Below are 17533 nucleotides of genomic sequence, written 5' to 3' on the forward strand. Positions count from 1 at the left end.
TATTCTTGGAACTCAAAATTATCATACATGAAACATGGAAGGTGAAAAATATAGCCTTTGATGAATTAAAAGCAAATTCTGAACAATAATATCTGCGATAAATCAGCCATATTGTCACAAGTTGGGAGTAATTTAGCCTAAATAAGGTTGGTGTAGCCTGAAACTTGTAAAACATATTTTCATCTCTTTATTTCATGTATCCACTAGACACATTACTTATACAATCAGTTTTATGTGTCATACGCCTCTGAACAAATTTCGAGCATACAAAACTAAATAAATAGAATAATCGATTGTCTTTATAAAACACGATTAAATTAACGAAAAGTTATTTATTTTTATATAAGGCTTTTCATTTCAATGCACTTAATTTTAATTTTATAAGAAATTCAACGTAAAATCTATCAGTTTTCCTAACTAATTTATTAATCGGAGAGGGGTTTTCCATGGTAGTCTAGCTTCAATTCATTCATGAATTCAACTAATAAATTACTATAATATCCACAAAACCCCTCTTTGACTATAATGATTATATACTCACTGGTGTTGGTCTCCATGAGGTATTTCCTAGAATTCTAGTGAGAAACCGTGACCAGTGTAGTTCAACCAGGTCTGTTGTGAGTTAGTAAATCACTGAGGACAATGGCGGACCGTTGAACAATTACGTGGATTGCTTGAAGTTGAACATTAACACCGTTGGATGCCGGCTCAGAGGTCTAGATGTTGAGCGTTTGCACGCGAGTTCGATAGGTCCTGAATTCTGAGGAGTCCCATACTAGGATGATGGTCAAGCTTCAATTAACGCATGAATTTTTTTGTAACATTTCTAATGAATAAATAAAAAATCGTAAACTCAAACTCAATATTTACTCATTATATTATCATTCTTTAAATAATCCTTCAAACTTAATAAGAAACCTATTTTAAAAATGAATCATTTACTTAATAAGTACTTAAGTTAATTTCAATATTTCAATAAAAAAAACATGAACTGCTGCACTAAGGTTAATCAACGTGTTAAAAAAATGGTCCCTTTTATTGAGTTCTATATTTTAGTTGAAGTCAGGCATTACCACCCTTGGATGCCGGCTCAGTGGTCTAGTTGATTAAGCGCCTGGTGCGAGGCTGATATGTCCTGGGTTCGAATCTTGCGGGGTGCGGAATCGTGGATGCGCACTACTGAGAAGGACAAACGGCCGTCCAGTGCTCCCAGGTTTTCCATGGTGGTCCAGCTTCGACTGACTCATGATCTTAACCATTGAAGTTCTATACTTATTTATTTATTTTTCATTGATTAATAACATTTCAATTTAGGTTCTTTGATTTTAAAGTAAACTACTGATTTCTTGTACATAGTCTGTTTTAATTGAAATAAGTTTTTTATTTTTTCTTGTTGAAGAACACAAAATTTTGTATTATGTTCATATTCAAGCTAATGAATTCTGATAAACTTCGTCTTCTCATTGCATTATCGAAATTTATCAAAGGGACTGATTGTTTTAAATACTGAAATCATTGTATTATATGGTAAATTTCAATAATAATTAAGTGATAAACAATCAACACATAAGTCTGAAGATTCTATTAATTCTTAGAAAAATCTAAATATTTTCGGATTGAATTATAATATGAAGTTATAAATTAGAAATGATGTAATATCCGGTTGCTATGATTATGTAATTACCCAATGAATCGGAGTTTGTATTAGTACATTAAATGATATAGTATATGCGAAAACTTTCTCAGATTATTCATATGCTTAATATTATATAGGATTACTTTTTTTCTTTTTTGTTAAAAAAGGGTTTATTTCAAGAACTTAATACAAATCGTTTACAAATTGAAGAAATTTTATGCCATCATAATACACAACATGATAATATAAATCGAAATAAATTAAATGTTTCAAATGAACGTGAAACAGAAATTGATTCAGATTTATCTGATTCAGGATGTAAAAATAATATAGAAGATTGTAATTTACGAACTAATCGTCGTATAACACGTCATTTATATCATTTAAAGAAAAAATGGTTAAATTTAAATAATAATATGTTAGATTTTAAATGTCAACTTGATGGTATATGGGAGGTAAGTTACGTTTAAAATGAATTTCATATTATTATTATTATTATTTTTAATTATGTATTAATTGGATTTGTCAAATATTATCTTAGATAAGGTGTCTAGTTTTGGATTACAACTTATTGTCTAACATGAATTGATTTTATGTATAACTAATGGATTTATGTTTAATCCATGTTAAGTATAGACGACATTATGACAATGACAGTAAATAAGACTGTTTGGTCGATTGATTTTAATAAACATTAAAAAAAATTATAATAAGCCCTTGAATTTAAAATTCCCAAGTCTAAATCCTTTGAACAGATAGATTTTATTTTGACATTATGTTTTTGATTAAAATCAGGAGTCAATTGAAGCTAGACCACCATGGAAAACCTGGAAGCACTGGACGGCCGTTTCGTCCTAGTATGGGACTCCTCGGCAGTGCGCATCCACGATTCCGCCTCGCAAGATTCGAACCCAGGACCTATCAGTCTCGCGCCAGGCGCTTAACCAACTATGGTGAAAAAAGTAGTTGGCAATAAATATTTTAAGAAAATTATTTAGAATCTTTGAATTCTATCTAAAAAAGTTTGAAATAAAAAAAACTGAGCAAATTCAACAATGGTGTAATTTGAAAGGTATTTTTTTAAATACCCACTTTTATTAAACAAACAAAGAATGTGAAAAGAGCAAGATTAAAGATTCTAATAGAATTGCATGAATTCATTTTATTTCGTTGGTTTTCGTCAACTACTTAAAATCTGTGATGTTTACAAATCATAATTACAAAGTGAGTTTAAATTTCATACATGGAAGCGTTTAGTTGGAAGTTATGTTGATGAGATATTAGTATGGCAAGGGTGTAAATAAATTTACTTGATTGAATATTGTAAATACATAACTTATGTAAAAGAAAATCTTACAGCATTAATTGTGACAACAGTTCAAATGGCTAGAAGCAAGTGATTACATAATGAGTAAACATTGATAGGAATAGAGTGCGTAAAGCTTAGTTAATAAAATAAAATTGCTAGTCTGGAAGTTAGTTGAAATAAAAGTCAATGATGTAATAAATGCGAGAAAGAGTTTTAAAAAAGTTTAAGATGCAACGAAGGATTATTTGTCACCTAGGCAAGATTAATAATCCTCACTTGTTTCTGGCCGTTTGAATTGTTGTCACAATCAACGTTGTAAAATATTCTTTTACATAGGGTATATATTTACAATATTCAGTCTGTTAAATTTACGTACACCCTTGCTACACTATACTAATATGTCTTCAATATAACTTCCAACCAAACTCTGTCACGTAAGTAATTTAAACTCATTATGTAATTATGATTTTAAATATCACAGGTTGTAAGCAGCTGACGAGAACCAACGATATAAGATGAATTCATACTATTGGGTCAGAATCTTTGTTCTTGCTCTTTTCAAAATGATAAAAGGAACTACATGTATAAAAAACCGTGAAGTAAAGTTCTTTTGAGAATTCGTATACGAGGTTTAAGTACAAAACGTTTTATTCAAAATCTCACTTTATTCCATAGTTGTTTCTTTTTAGTTTGTATTTTTTTTCATAACTATGAAATTCTAGCTAACATTAGACTAGAACATATAAAAAATTCAAATAATGGAGAAGATTTGTAGCTCAGGTGGATGATTTTGATAGAGTTTTGTTCTCTGAGCTGGATGGTTTGATCCTGCAGAAAAATTCAAATGTTCTAAGTAAAAGTTTATCTGAAAGTACATTGTTTAAATTGTAGTTTCTACCCTTTAGCTATTACTATATATATATATATATATATATATATATATATATATATATATATATATTATTGTAGCCAGTCAATTTCTTAAACAATCTCTATTCGAAAATAATTATTTTCGAAAAGTAACCGTCTACCGAACAAATACATAAAATGTCATATACTGTTAGGTTATTGATAGTTATCAGTATTTTAGATTACATTAACATACCTTAGTTCAAATATTGAATTGGTTATCATAATCACTATTGTACAAGTAAACCTAAATGCATTTTCTAATATTTTACATGGTAAATGTTTTCTTTTTACTTTTTAGTATATAAATATATTTGAAATAATTCACTGGGATATAAATTTCCTCCCTTTTTTAATTTACCTTTTTCTACTTTGAATAAACAAAATTAGCGTCTATCCAATTTTAATTCATTGCTAAATGATGCTGTAGCTCAAGTGAAAAGTGCTGAATCTGTAACATTGAAATGGATCCCTATAGAGTTTTTACCAAGTGAACATATAAAAACTGAATTAGATCAAACAAAGGTTAGTTGATTTTTATTTATGACAATTATAATAATCAACTTAAAGGTAAATTAAAATTTTAAAAAATGAGGATTGATGTTATTTAACTAGTTGACAAACATATTTTCAGACTTCTTTATTGTAATTGATAAGAGAATAAATGTAGTGTTCAGTGTTTGCATCTAACGTAACATTCCACTCAATGAAAAGACTAACCTTTTAAGATCTATTTAAACCATAATATCATCATTGTAAGACAATCATAAAATATTGATGGAATGAAAGGAATTGTAAAACTATAACACTGATTTATAACAAGGTACTGTATACGATTTTGATTCTGAAAATCATGTTACTGAAATGGGGTAATAAACAATGATGTTCTCTCTTTTCAAGTATTTCTTTAAATGACTCAAGATTGTGATAGTAGTCATTTTTAAATTCGTGGATTGAATAAAATTTAGAAGTGTTCATAGAAGATGTATAACTAGAACACGATAATCTGAAAAGTATTCTTAATCTACCAAGCGCTGTGTAACTGAAAGTGGTTAAGTAGATGAATATATTTAAATCCTAGTTTAACAATCTTCTTTTCGTACATTAATTAGTTAATCAGTGATCTCACTAAAGACAATAGAACTGTCGAGTCATAAGCCTTGAATATTCTTCACTTGTGTTCACTATCTTTGTTCGATAAAATATGGTGATTTAAAAAAACACATCCGGCTGACCGTCAGTACTTTGTTGAATGAGCTAGAAACGTTTTTAACAAACCGATATAAATTAGGTAGTTATTGCTGTTTCATTAACATAACATACATATTCCATTCTTTACGACTGAATAAATTCAATTCAATAATGACCAACTTTTTTTCTTATTGATATACACTGATCCACAATTCCTTTAAAAATACACAAATATCATTTAAGAATCTGATAAGCATGACACATTGAATTGGATTTGCTCAACAATAATAATTTACTCTATGTTCTCGTATATCAAATAGTTTATTCATTGAAAAGTCATCCCCATACACATATCAACAGTGATTTTTTATCATTCAATATAGATCAGAGTTACCCAACCAGGTATTAATATTATGGGTTAGATAGATATGATTAAAATACCATTTAAGATTAGACTTTATGATATTGATCACCATCTAGTATTCGGTATATCTAATTAAACTATTCATCTTTCACAGTTTATCAATTACCATTAGTAAATTAAAAAGTTCAACTCAGAACTGTAATACTATAAAAAGATATAATCTTCAAAATTGTCATAATAATAAAGATTGTAATATCATTAAAAACAGTTTACCTAACCTTCAGTTAACTTGAATATATTCTATTAGTTGTTAGTATCTATGCTTCGCAATCTTCAGGTTCTCTCTACTTCTTGTAAATCAAATTTACTGTTAAAGGAGGGAATATTTATTTGAATTCATGTCAATTGGTAGTTATTACAAATCTATAAACTAAAAATGTCAACGTCATTCATTTACTTATTTCTATTCTTTCTAAATGTAACGAACTATAAATATTTAAGATTATTGTTAATAAATGACATATTAGTTTTGTGCACATAACAACGTAACTTTTAAAAACTAACACTGTACTGATATTGCAATAGAATACCATACCACGTAACTAAATGTATTCCATTAGTAAACTGTGTATTTTAAATCATCGTCGAAAATACAGCCTTTTATGCTCCGTCAATAACTCAATCATAGTTAACCCTTTTGATTTTAAGTTCCTTAACCCATAAGATCATTATCAACCATAGTTCATATGTTTAAGACAAAAATAAATTAGATATCGAGTACAAAGTGATTCTTCTAGTCATTTGTTTACATCAATTCATTACATGACGAATATAAAAACTAATTATACTTATTACTATTATAACAAATGATATGAGTAATTCATTTCATTCAAATATGTCATATCAAAAATCTTGTTTTCTAAATAATCATATCAAATGTTTCTATTTATCTTGTGTAAATCAATGTTTGTGTAAAATTCAACCTCATGAAAGTTGATTTAATTAAACACATTTGAAACAGATTTGAAAGTAATATACATCATGAAATAGTATCAATAAAACAACTATGTAAAAACCAGAATACATTGGATAGTTGTCTAAATATAGTTTAGGACTTCACAATAGTGTATATCTACCACCTTAATTGATATCCTATTCATTCAAGTATGTACAGGATATATTTCAATAATTCTGTCAAAATCAGATATACCAGACTGTCAACACTAACTCTGGGATGCAGGTACTTCAAACTGACGAGTCTCAAATGGGACGAAACGCGCGTCAAACTGGGTTCCACCGCCAGCCACTATCCATCTTCGCTTAAAAAGCTTGTGACTTAAGGCTATATTAAAGCAATCTGAATAGGATGCACATATGCCAACATGAGATCGATTAACTGCAGTCCTAGATAACAATGGGAAGATAGATGTAAAACAACACCAAGTGAATTTGATTAACCTTTGTAAAAATAATAATTATAAATTGTACACGCAATGAAAATAAATTTAATTAATTTTAAACTATTCTAACCAATAAACTAAGAAACTTTCAATAAAAAGTAGTCATAGAAGAAACTTTTTGTTGTTGGTGGTGGTTGATTAGTGTTACTAATTCAATAGCAGTACATTTTGGTGCGAAACTACCTGTCATAAAGTTTTTGCAACAAAAAAACAACAAACAAATTAAGTTGATTATGACCTGAAAAATTAATAAATTAATAAAATAATAATAATAAACAAACAAACAAAATAATAAAAATATTTATTTAAAATGATTTATTTATTGTTAAGGTCTTGTAGGTCAAATTTTATAAGTTCAGTTTAGTTATTAATTTTATTTAATCCGAATAAAATAAATCATTCATTTTTATTAGCTTTTTTATTTCTTGAAAAGTGAAAAAAGGAAGAAAAGAAAGAACAATTAATAAATTTACAAACCATAAATAAATAAACATTTTCATTTTTCTGTGACATACATGACATTGGTCACCAGCCCGTGATCAATCAATTGTGATTACATCTCAGTCCTACAGGAGGTCGCTCGCCCATTGGTAACGTCTCTGACTGTGAAGCTTGGTGACATGGGATCAAATCCTTCAGGGAGCAGCAGTTCCTTCAAGATTACAGGTACACCTTGCCGATATGTGCCAAGTAGCACGATACCCGGGTCCAGGGTTTCCTGTTGACTACTTCTAATCACTATCTTATCTCAACATAGTGCTTGCAATGTCGAGTCACCTAGACTGGTAGTCACATTTCAACTTGGTCGATAGCATCTTCACTAAGAAGGATTTGAAACACATGACATTGATCACCACCCAGCGATCAATCAATTGCGATTATTAATGGATGTTTTTTCCAGTCAGTAGTTTAATATTGATTTTTTTAGCACCTAATGTACATAATTCAATGTAATCTCTTAAAAAATACTGAAACTGAAGAAAGCCTCTCTGAAGTTCACGCAATGTGTGTATGTAACTTCGAAAAACCAATGATTATTTAATGATTAGTTTTATCACTCAATGCTATAAATGTTGAAGTCAAGAATGCGAATTTGTTGATATTTCTAGAAGTAGAGCTTATTTCAAGAGGATAACCATCAGTTTTAATAAAACAATTATTGTAAGACAGCTTACTTCAACCACTGATGTAGTATGAAATGAGCTAACTTCTTTTTTTCAATTCAGTGATTACATTATTAAGTTGATTAACTAGATCTATGTTCAAAAATAAGAAATAGACGATTACTTTTGAACAACGGACTAGCAAATAACTCCTCATCTATCTTTCCACCATATTGGTATTGTTCGTTGGTGTGACACACGTTCAGTTTTTTTAAGGGTCCTTTTGAACAAAACATAACAAGATTTATGGAATAGAATAAACTGATCTATTGCAAGATCGCCAATCATCTGTCTTGTTCATTATTTTCTACATGTTTTCAATCATTAAAAAACTAAATCATTACACTGACAAACAAATATTTTAATCATATATCGAATGTAATTTTATGTACTGTAGTCTTTTTATGAAGCATGTGAACCATTGGCTCATTCACTGGACAGCTTAGAACGACAAGTACTTCAATTGCAAGAAATACAAGTACAAATCGAACCAAAATTACGTGTGCAGTTAAACTGTATCAGAAATGAGTAAGTATTATCATCAGAATCGATTTCTCTATTTTAATTAGTTTTCGAAATGATGTATACATTTTCAGGTTGCTTGACTTCATCTCTTCTATAACAACGTGTGTACATTTATATTTGTAAATGTATATATATATATATATATATATATATATAAATGCATATGCTGCTACCCTGTCAACTGAGTATAAATATAGATTTGTTTATCTATTTCAATTCTCGACAAATTGATTGAGAATATTTCTCATTTTAAACAATAATCTAGACAGTTTTCAATAATCCATAATGGCTTTTTTCGATGAAGCCATGAAAATACGACAATATTTATAGATTGGTCAATTAAATGCGTGTGTATATACTAATAAAAATAATATTATTTAGTCAGGAGTTGATGTTATGTATGGTTACTATGTCATAGTAGACATACAAAATAATTCATTGATGAATTAACAACAGGATTCAGTTCATGGGTTTGTTACTATTTTGAAAACAATAAACTATTCATTTGTTTGGTTGTCTTCTAATTTTAAAAAAAATCCCCCCCCCACCCGCAAAATAAAACATAAGAACAAATGAATAACAATGAAATTTCACTGGATTCTGAAATAAATTGAGCTATTGATCCACTGAAAACCTGTTTTACTTCTTCCATATTCAATATTTAAAAAAAATTTTCCACATCATTGACTTTCTTTTATGAATCAAAGTAGATTTGTTCTTAGAATTCTTCGAAGTAAAATAAAAAAAGGTAATTAACTAGTCTCAGTTCAATCGAGTTTATATCATTTAAAATGAAACAGATCATTATTAATTTTTTGAGGGTTATTCACCATTTACCTAAATAAGATCAGTTTGAGATGTAGAATTATGCTATTCAACAATTTACACAATCGGTGAGACTCTAATTTATGGACGCCCTTTGAACAAATCTTAAGTGACCTTGAGAAATATTAGACAATCAGTAAACAGTCAGTATAGAGTAAAAATATATTATACAAAACCAAGGAAATAAAGTGGATACACTTCTTATACGTGATTCAGAAACTTGTCAAGGTTAGAAAGAGGTTCAGAGGTTCTAAACTCGTAATGCATATAGTAGAGGAAGTCATCCATATGGCTACAGAATAGTCAGCCTCCGGAGCCATGATAAAGTCTCAAAAACTCTTTCAGTCTCGACCACACAGCTTCAACACTGTTTATGTGCACTCCGGTTGTTGAGTGCACAAAATGCTACTTGTGGATAACGACACGATTCATATAACCAAGCCTATGTAGGAGTGTGTACGCTCTCAAAACATCCGTATATATTGTAGTACTTAGCTGCAGCCAGTGTGACTGGTGCTTTTATTATCCAGTTCGCGATAATTGTCGTGATTCGCCTTAATTAGGAATTATATATAGGGTTTTCATCACGAACTGACATTAGCTATAATGCCAGAAATTTGTTTAGCCAAATGGATGAAAGACTTTTGTGCCAAAATGCGAGATCTATTATCTTATACCTGATTGATTCGTTCAAAAATTATGGTCTCGCCGTTTTATTTGTTATAGTCACTCAATTATCACGTTTTGTACAAAATTCCCTGTGAACCGACCGTACGTTAGCATTAAGTACTGAAGTTGGCGCCGTAACCTTGAAATTTCTCAAACGCTTCTGATTGACTCGTCCATAACTTAGATTCTCTCCACAATCTTATACACCAAAAACATTTTGTAATAATTTCTTAATCTTCACTTATTTACCTCCATAAAACTCAGGGTCCTGATATCAGCCCGGTACCTTTAAGTCATTAGGTTGAAATTCAGCTATGCGTGCTTTTAACTTCTTTGATCAAATCATAAGCATTTTAGTTTATCATTGCTATCATAATTAAATCTTCAGGACTCTATAGTCTCTCACTAGAACTTCAAGCAATCTACATCATATTAAATCACTAGTGAGACTACAATCATTATCTGTATAGTTGGTTGGTGGAGTGCTTTTTTATAAAAAAAATTTAGCACCTAAGGGCTTTCTGCTGTTCTGCAGTCAATGTTGGTTAGTAATACAAAATGCTACCCATGTAAAGGAGAGCCTCTATAATCACGCCTGATGAGAATGAATATCCACAGGTTAAAAGCCATCAATTTAAGGAAATTATATTTTGCTGCACGAAAATTCTATCATGAATGAAATCTTAAACATAAAAGTAAAAATTTCATTACAAAAGATTTGGATTAAAAAAAATACAAACCATTGTTCCGAAATTGCCCAGTTAGATTCAATCATACCATTAAATAGACCTTTGAATGAGTTAGATTTTTTGTAAAGAATAAAAATAAATATGAAATGTTCATCGTGCTTATCTTCGAAGAAATTTTGCTTATAAAACCAAGTGCAACTTAGAAGTGGCTGCAGACAGATGTATTATTTGTCGCGTACGTACATACACACATATACATGCAATAACAGACATTATACCAGTATAACGACAAGTTTGTTGGAAGTGAAACTTTGAAATAAGAACAAACGATTAAATATGACTGAAATTATGGGAAGCATGCATATTGTCCAATATCCCGCACCCCGCGGGATCGTGGATGCGCACTGCTGAGGATCCCATACTAGGATGAAACGGCCGTCCAGTGCTTCCAGGTTTCCAACGGTGGTCTAACATCAATTAATTCATGATCTCAACCAAAAAATTTTCATTTAAGTTATCTACATCACTGGTATCAGTTATCAAATCATAATATCTAAATTCTCCCATTTTTAACTAATGTTTCTAAGAACTCGACTATTGTTATTACTATTATAAATATATGAAATGGTACAAATGTGTACTTTTCTAACCATAAATTTTCACTGATTTATTTTTAAGACCTTTGCACATAATCATCACAGAAATGTAATCAATTACTCACACAATAGATGATGCTTAAGAAAAGGGAAAAATCTCAAAGAAATGAAAATTTCAATTATGAATTTATTATAATTAAATAAAGATTTTTGTTTTTAATTAAAATGAAGCGGAAAAGGTGTCCCAGGACCTATCATTCTTGCACGCGAGCGCTTTACCATTAGACCACTGAGTTGATCGGCATCAAACGGTGTTAATATCTAACTTCAACCAATCCACGAAGTTGCACCCCCGCTTACATTGAATTTTCAATATTTAACCTATTTTTGTTGATATAAAACAAAAAGTAACAGGTGAAGTAGAATAATATAAATTTATAAGGGTTGGTAAAGTTTCAACAATGATTTACTAATTGATAATAAAAGCTATATATATATACAAGGTCATTTGAGGATAAATCTAAGAAATATGAAAGGGAATGAAGCAGAAGTAATCTAAAACTGAAAGGTTGACCAATTTCGTAATATTTATAGAAATTAGTTGATTCAAAGTCCTAAGCATTGAAAATCAGGAAACACTAGACACCTGTTATCTAATAGTAATGGACTCTTCAGCAATCTACATCCATGTTCCTACAAAGGATGGAAAGCTCGACGAGGTTATGGATTGTGCACTACTAAAGAGAGGAGGCTTGTCAAATGTTTTCTGGTTTCCAATAGTTATTTAACTACGTCCAGTCAGCGGTGTCAAGTGTAAAATAAACGTCAACACTTTCTATAAATCATCAGTAAAATTAGAAATATAATAATTTTAGTAAAAAGGTTTGTTGAGAGTGTTCTTTTTGCAGTTTCACATCATGAACTAACCTCATATAGATAGCTATTTGAAATCAGAAAGCGTTAAACGGCTATCTGATCCTGATAAGAGTTACGTTGACATTCTAGTGGTCCGTTGTTTGATGGCATTATCATGTTCAGCAATCATACTTCTGACTCAATCACCGTTGATGAGCATCAGTAGTTGAATGTTATTTTCATACCCTTATTGAATACATATTTCACCAAATTACTCATTCCAATTTCATAATTGTTTTTCGCCGTCTAGTTTCTATGAAATGTTTTAGTAATCTTTGATTCAACCTTTAAATATAAATAACAATTTTTTTTAAATATTTAATGTCGTTACTGTGCTCGATTGATCGTTGTTTTATAAAAAATTTTGACTGTGCAAATTAGAGTGGCACACAATCGAACAATCTTCTTTCCAATTAGATCCTCATCAGGCTCTTTTCTAAACACAATAATCTTTATATAAGTACATATAACAACATTAAATCAATCTGGGCAGATTCTGAGTTTTGTCAACACGAGTGGTATCGTACTTTTTACAGATCACGCAGAAGCGGAACTTAATTTATTTCGTTATATTGATTCTAGTTGTCAACTATTGTGACATTAGAAAATTACTAAAAATTAAGTGCATATAATTTCTATGTAAGTCGAAAAATTATGTCATACAAAATAAACTACAAAAAAATCGTAACCAATGCTCGGTTATGATGATAAGTATCTTAATGATAAACACAAATTTCAGATAACAATAATAATTTTGATTGAGATCACGAGCCGATTGATGTTAGACCACCATGGAAAACCTGGAAGCACTGAACAGCCGTCTCGTTCTATGGTGGGAATCCGCAACAGTGCGCATCCACGATCCCACTCTCAGGACTCGAGCCAAAGGCCTTCAGTCTTGCGTGCGAACGCTCAACCTACTGGACCACTGAGCCAGCCGGCATCCAATGATATTAGTGACCAACAAACTAATAATGAACATGTACTCACTAGTGACTAGCTTCGTGAGGGAATTCTCGGAGTTCTAGTGAGAAGCTGTGACCAGTGGAGGTAATCCGTATTGGGTAGAGACAGGTATTTACCTCAGTACAATGGAAGATGGCCGCGCAATTTCGTGGATCGGTTGAGGTTAGACATTAACACTGTTGGATGCCAGCTCAGTGGTCCAGTAGGTTAAGTGTTCGCGCGCGAGATCTGGGGCCCTGGGTCCGAATCTCGCGGGGAGCGGGATCGTGGATGTGCACTGCTGCTGAGTCCCACAATAAGACGCAACGGCCGTCCAGTGCTTCCAGGTTCTCAATGATGGTTTAGCTTCAATTGACTCATGATCTCAACTAGTTAAATTACTATAATATCCACAAAACCCCTTCTGATATTAATAACTGACTTCCTTGTAAAGCAAATGAATAAGAAATAAGTATCCAAAGAACGTATATATAAGAGAATATTATATTCACGTTAGTTTGTGTACTTGTTTTTCAAATTATCTGACAAATTATTTTATCAGAATAATATAAATAGAAGATATATGGTATTTCTGTTTTAATAAAGGTTGTAATTACTTTTAAGGTGTATATAAAAATGATTAATAAATTTTATGTATAAACTAATAAGGTTCAGGTAATATTTTTTGAACTTATAACGTTGACTTTATTTTTTATTTGTTGATCGACAAAACTCAACAGTTATTGTTAGTTTCAATACTATACTTCGTACATGGGTTTATAATTGGATATTATGTGAATAACACCGATGTGATCAAATTCACATATACAATATCTTGAGTTGATTAAAAGCTTACGTTTTAAACTTTAGTTTTCATTGTTTGCTAAAATTTGTCATGAAAAGTTAATTGCAACCACGTTGGTAAACGTATCTCCAAGATGTAAATAAACATATCATTCACTAAATTAGTAGTTATGGCAACCATTGATACTCCCTCATATATCCCTTACATTTTTATATATATAAGACATCGGATGATGACAATTCTTCGATATTTATGTTTTATTTAAGTTCTGTAGCAGTTTATTAACATCTAATAAACAATATTTTTCGAGTGATTAAATGGAAATTGCAGAATATTGATCGTCTAGTGAATATAAAATGTTCAGTGAGTTATATGAAACACATAGCAGCATTGATCTCAATATGCTCTACCTCCAGAATGGTAATTCTAATAATATACGATACATGAAAATTAAATGTTTCAATAGAAGTAAAAACTATCAACGATAGAATTTAAAAAAGGGTTTTACATTAGGTATTATCAAAATAGTAACAGCCTAGAAACAGTGTAATTATATATATATCAAATTCTTTAGTTAAGTAAAATGTAAGTACACTTCAACAGAATGTGTACATATGTCAATTAAAGAACGATTTAAAAATTATAAATTATTAATTGGGATCAATGTTAAATCACTAATGAAAACCTGGAATCATTAAATGGTCGTTTCGATTATTGAACTAATCCCATATGAGTTTATTTACCAATTCTAATAATGATTAATGGATGGTGGCTAGCAGTGAAGTCCAGGACGCGTGTTTTATCCTACTTGGGATTCGTCAGCTGGATGTATCTGCACCAACTCTGGGATGTAGGTGGCAACCATCCATCATTGCTTATAATGCTTAGGATTTGAAGTAATATCGAGACGATCCGTATAGGGTGCATATATGCCAATAAGTGACTGATCAATTTTAGTCTTAAACATCAATAGAAAGATTGGAACAAACAATACAAAATGAGATTAATAATAATAACTGATTATTTTATAGATAAAGCGAAACTATAAATTTTAGTCTTATACTACATATATTGAAATATAAGAATATATTTGGGATATAAATCATCACAAACACTGAATTTATACTCATTGACATAAAATAAGTGAATTCCGTTTTTTTATATAAATTATAAACAAATTATGAACTGTTGCATAATTATATTAATTAGTACAGTTTCATCGAAAATATACGTTAAATTTATTGTCAAGCTTACATACAGAAAGTGATTATTATATTATAAATGGAATGGACTAGTAAAAGTTCTAGAATATGCCGCCTAAACACATATCGATTATAATATATTTCTCAAACTTCCTTATAATTAGTCATTCACCATGTTGTCTACAATCACTTCAGCTATAATGCACACAAGCATATTCAAAGAATCAGTCTTTTAAATATCGTTTATTTTGATATGTTCATCTTACTTGACAGAAATAGAGCCTTATTGTAAACATGTATGTACATTGAGTCATTTTCCTTTCAGAACTAAATTCAAGTTTTTTTCAACCCACCTCTTTTATTTTCTACTTAAAAGGTTTGAAAGAATACGTGTTATTACACAAACTCGAATTCACCAACTTAATCAAAGTTTATCAGCACTACAAATGATGCCACAAAGACCGAAATATCAAACTGTTACACGTAATTCCTCTCAACGTACTCAAGGATCGCGTCATGAAGCTATAGAACCAGTTGATCAAACTATCCCAGCGACTTCAGGACAATCAAAAAATGTTCCATTACACGGTGAGAGAACTTTGTTTTAAATAACTTCAATCTTTTAATGGTTTTCGAAATAATATTCGCTTCACACGTTTCATCTCTTTTAAGACATTAGACAGAGCTTTCTTTATTATCGTGAGTAAGGTAGTTGTGTACATTTAGCACTTTCATATCAGCATAATTCCATACGTTAAATTGACAACAGAGTTTTGCAAGATATCATAGTTATTCAGATTTAATTTAATAAAGAAAGTAGTTTAAAGCTGTATACCAATTACAGACCTTTATAACGATTAGTATTAATCTCATACACCCAGAATAATTATTTAAAATCAAATGCTTATAAACTATGAATGGTTTTTCACTTGGTGTTGTTTTACATCTATCTTCCCATTGTTATTGACCAGTCTCATCTCGGTATATGTGCATCCTGTGAAGATTGCCTCGATATAGCCTTAAGTCAAAAGCTTTTTAAGCGAAGATGGATAGTGGCTAGCAGTGGAATCCAGTTTGACGCGCGTTTCGTCCTATTAGGGACTCGTCATCTGGGTGTACCTGCATCCCAGAGTTGATGTTCAACAATGGGAAGATACAAGTAAAGCAACAGCAAGTGAATTTAAACTTCATCACGTTGCACAAGCAGGTGGCTATCAAGACTCAATAGGTAAGTGAATAACGCAATGGCGTTTGAAGCGAACGGTACTAGGTTTGACTCCTGGAGTGAATATCAACTCTGCGATGCAGGTACATCCAGCTGACAAGTTTCGAATAGGACGACACGCGCATCAAACTGGATTCCACTACTAGCCACTATACATCTTTGATGAATGGGTGTATTTCAATTTGTTCAGTGACTTATTTTCCCATATGCTAGACTGTGAAAATCAGGAGTTGACAATTGATACTATCAATGTTTTATGTTTTTTTAGTTAATTTCTTGTAAACTATAAATCTCAATATTAATTGGTACTTTTTCAATATTATACATTAGACAACTGATTTTCTCTATTCATCACGATATTTTAATCTTTGTTTTTTCTGTTTTACCATGAAATAAACCATCTGGAAACTATGAAATTTTTCTTTTTACAGTAGAATAATTTTCATTTATTTACTATGCATTATAGTTAGATGATTAGTTATAAATCTTGTAATTCAAGATATACTTTCATAGTCTGTTTTAAGCGAATATCCTACAAATATTAAAATGAGTTTATAATCAGCTACGAAAGTAGTTGACAATTTTCAGATTAGTACACCTCATTCGTGTTTCATTTTATATATTGTGTAACAGCTTAGCTAGATACCTTATTCTTATGATAATCAACATATTTGTTAGAAATTTATTTTCAGAATTGGAAGTTTGTAGAGATTATAGTAGTTTTAATAGTTGAATTCATGAGTCGATCTAAGGTAGAATACCATTAAAAACTTGGAAGCATTGGATACCCATTTCGTCCTTTATAGGACTGAAATGCAAAAAAAATAAAAAAAATTATTACAAACATTATTCTACTTATTTTTTTCAGATTCTGTTCGTTTACCATGGGAAAGATGTGTTCATCCATCTGGTACACAAGTTCCATACTATAAAAAGTAAGTATGAACTACAATATTTGTTCATATTTATTGTACAATACAATTTTTTTAAAAAAAGAGAAAAGAATGAATCGATGAAACAAACTCAATTGCCAAGCTAAATAATGAAGTTATTTTTTTAACTGTCATAGATAAGATGTTTACGAATATAACTTTCACTCAAATCT

General features: G+C 30.5%; 1 protein-coding gene across 2 annotated transcripts in view; it reads left to right on the top strand.

The window, feature by feature from the left end:
- Nucleotides 1-17533, top strand: part of MS3_00003861 (uncharacterized protein) — a 248629-nt gene that overhangs the window by 200022 nt on the left and 31074 nt on the right. Inside the window, exons 45-49 of one of the 2 annotated variants that reach the window (XM_051211722.1) lie at nucleotides 1804-2091; nucleotides 4245-4379; nucleotides 8430-8560; nucleotides 15580-15791; nucleotides 17297-17363. In XM_051211722.1, the coding sequence (XP_051071819.1) occupies nucleotides 1804-2091; nucleotides 4245-4379; nucleotides 8430-8560; nucleotides 15580-15791; nucleotides 17297-17363 (833 nt within the window). Of the gene's footprint in view, nucleotides 1-1803; nucleotides 2709-4244; nucleotides 5562-8429; nucleotides 8561-15579; nucleotides 15792-17296; nucleotides 17364-17533 lie in introns of those variants that run through there. The other variant, XM_051211724.1, reaches the window with a different exon arrangement.

Source organism: Schistosoma haematobium, chromosome ZW (genome assembly GCF_000699445.3).
Source record: "Schistosoma haematobium chromosome ZW, whole genome shotgun sequence".
In the NCBI taxonomy this organism is placed as follows: Eukaryota; Metazoa; Platyhelminthes; class Trematoda; order Strigeidida; family Schistosomatidae; genus Schistosoma; species Schistosoma haematobium.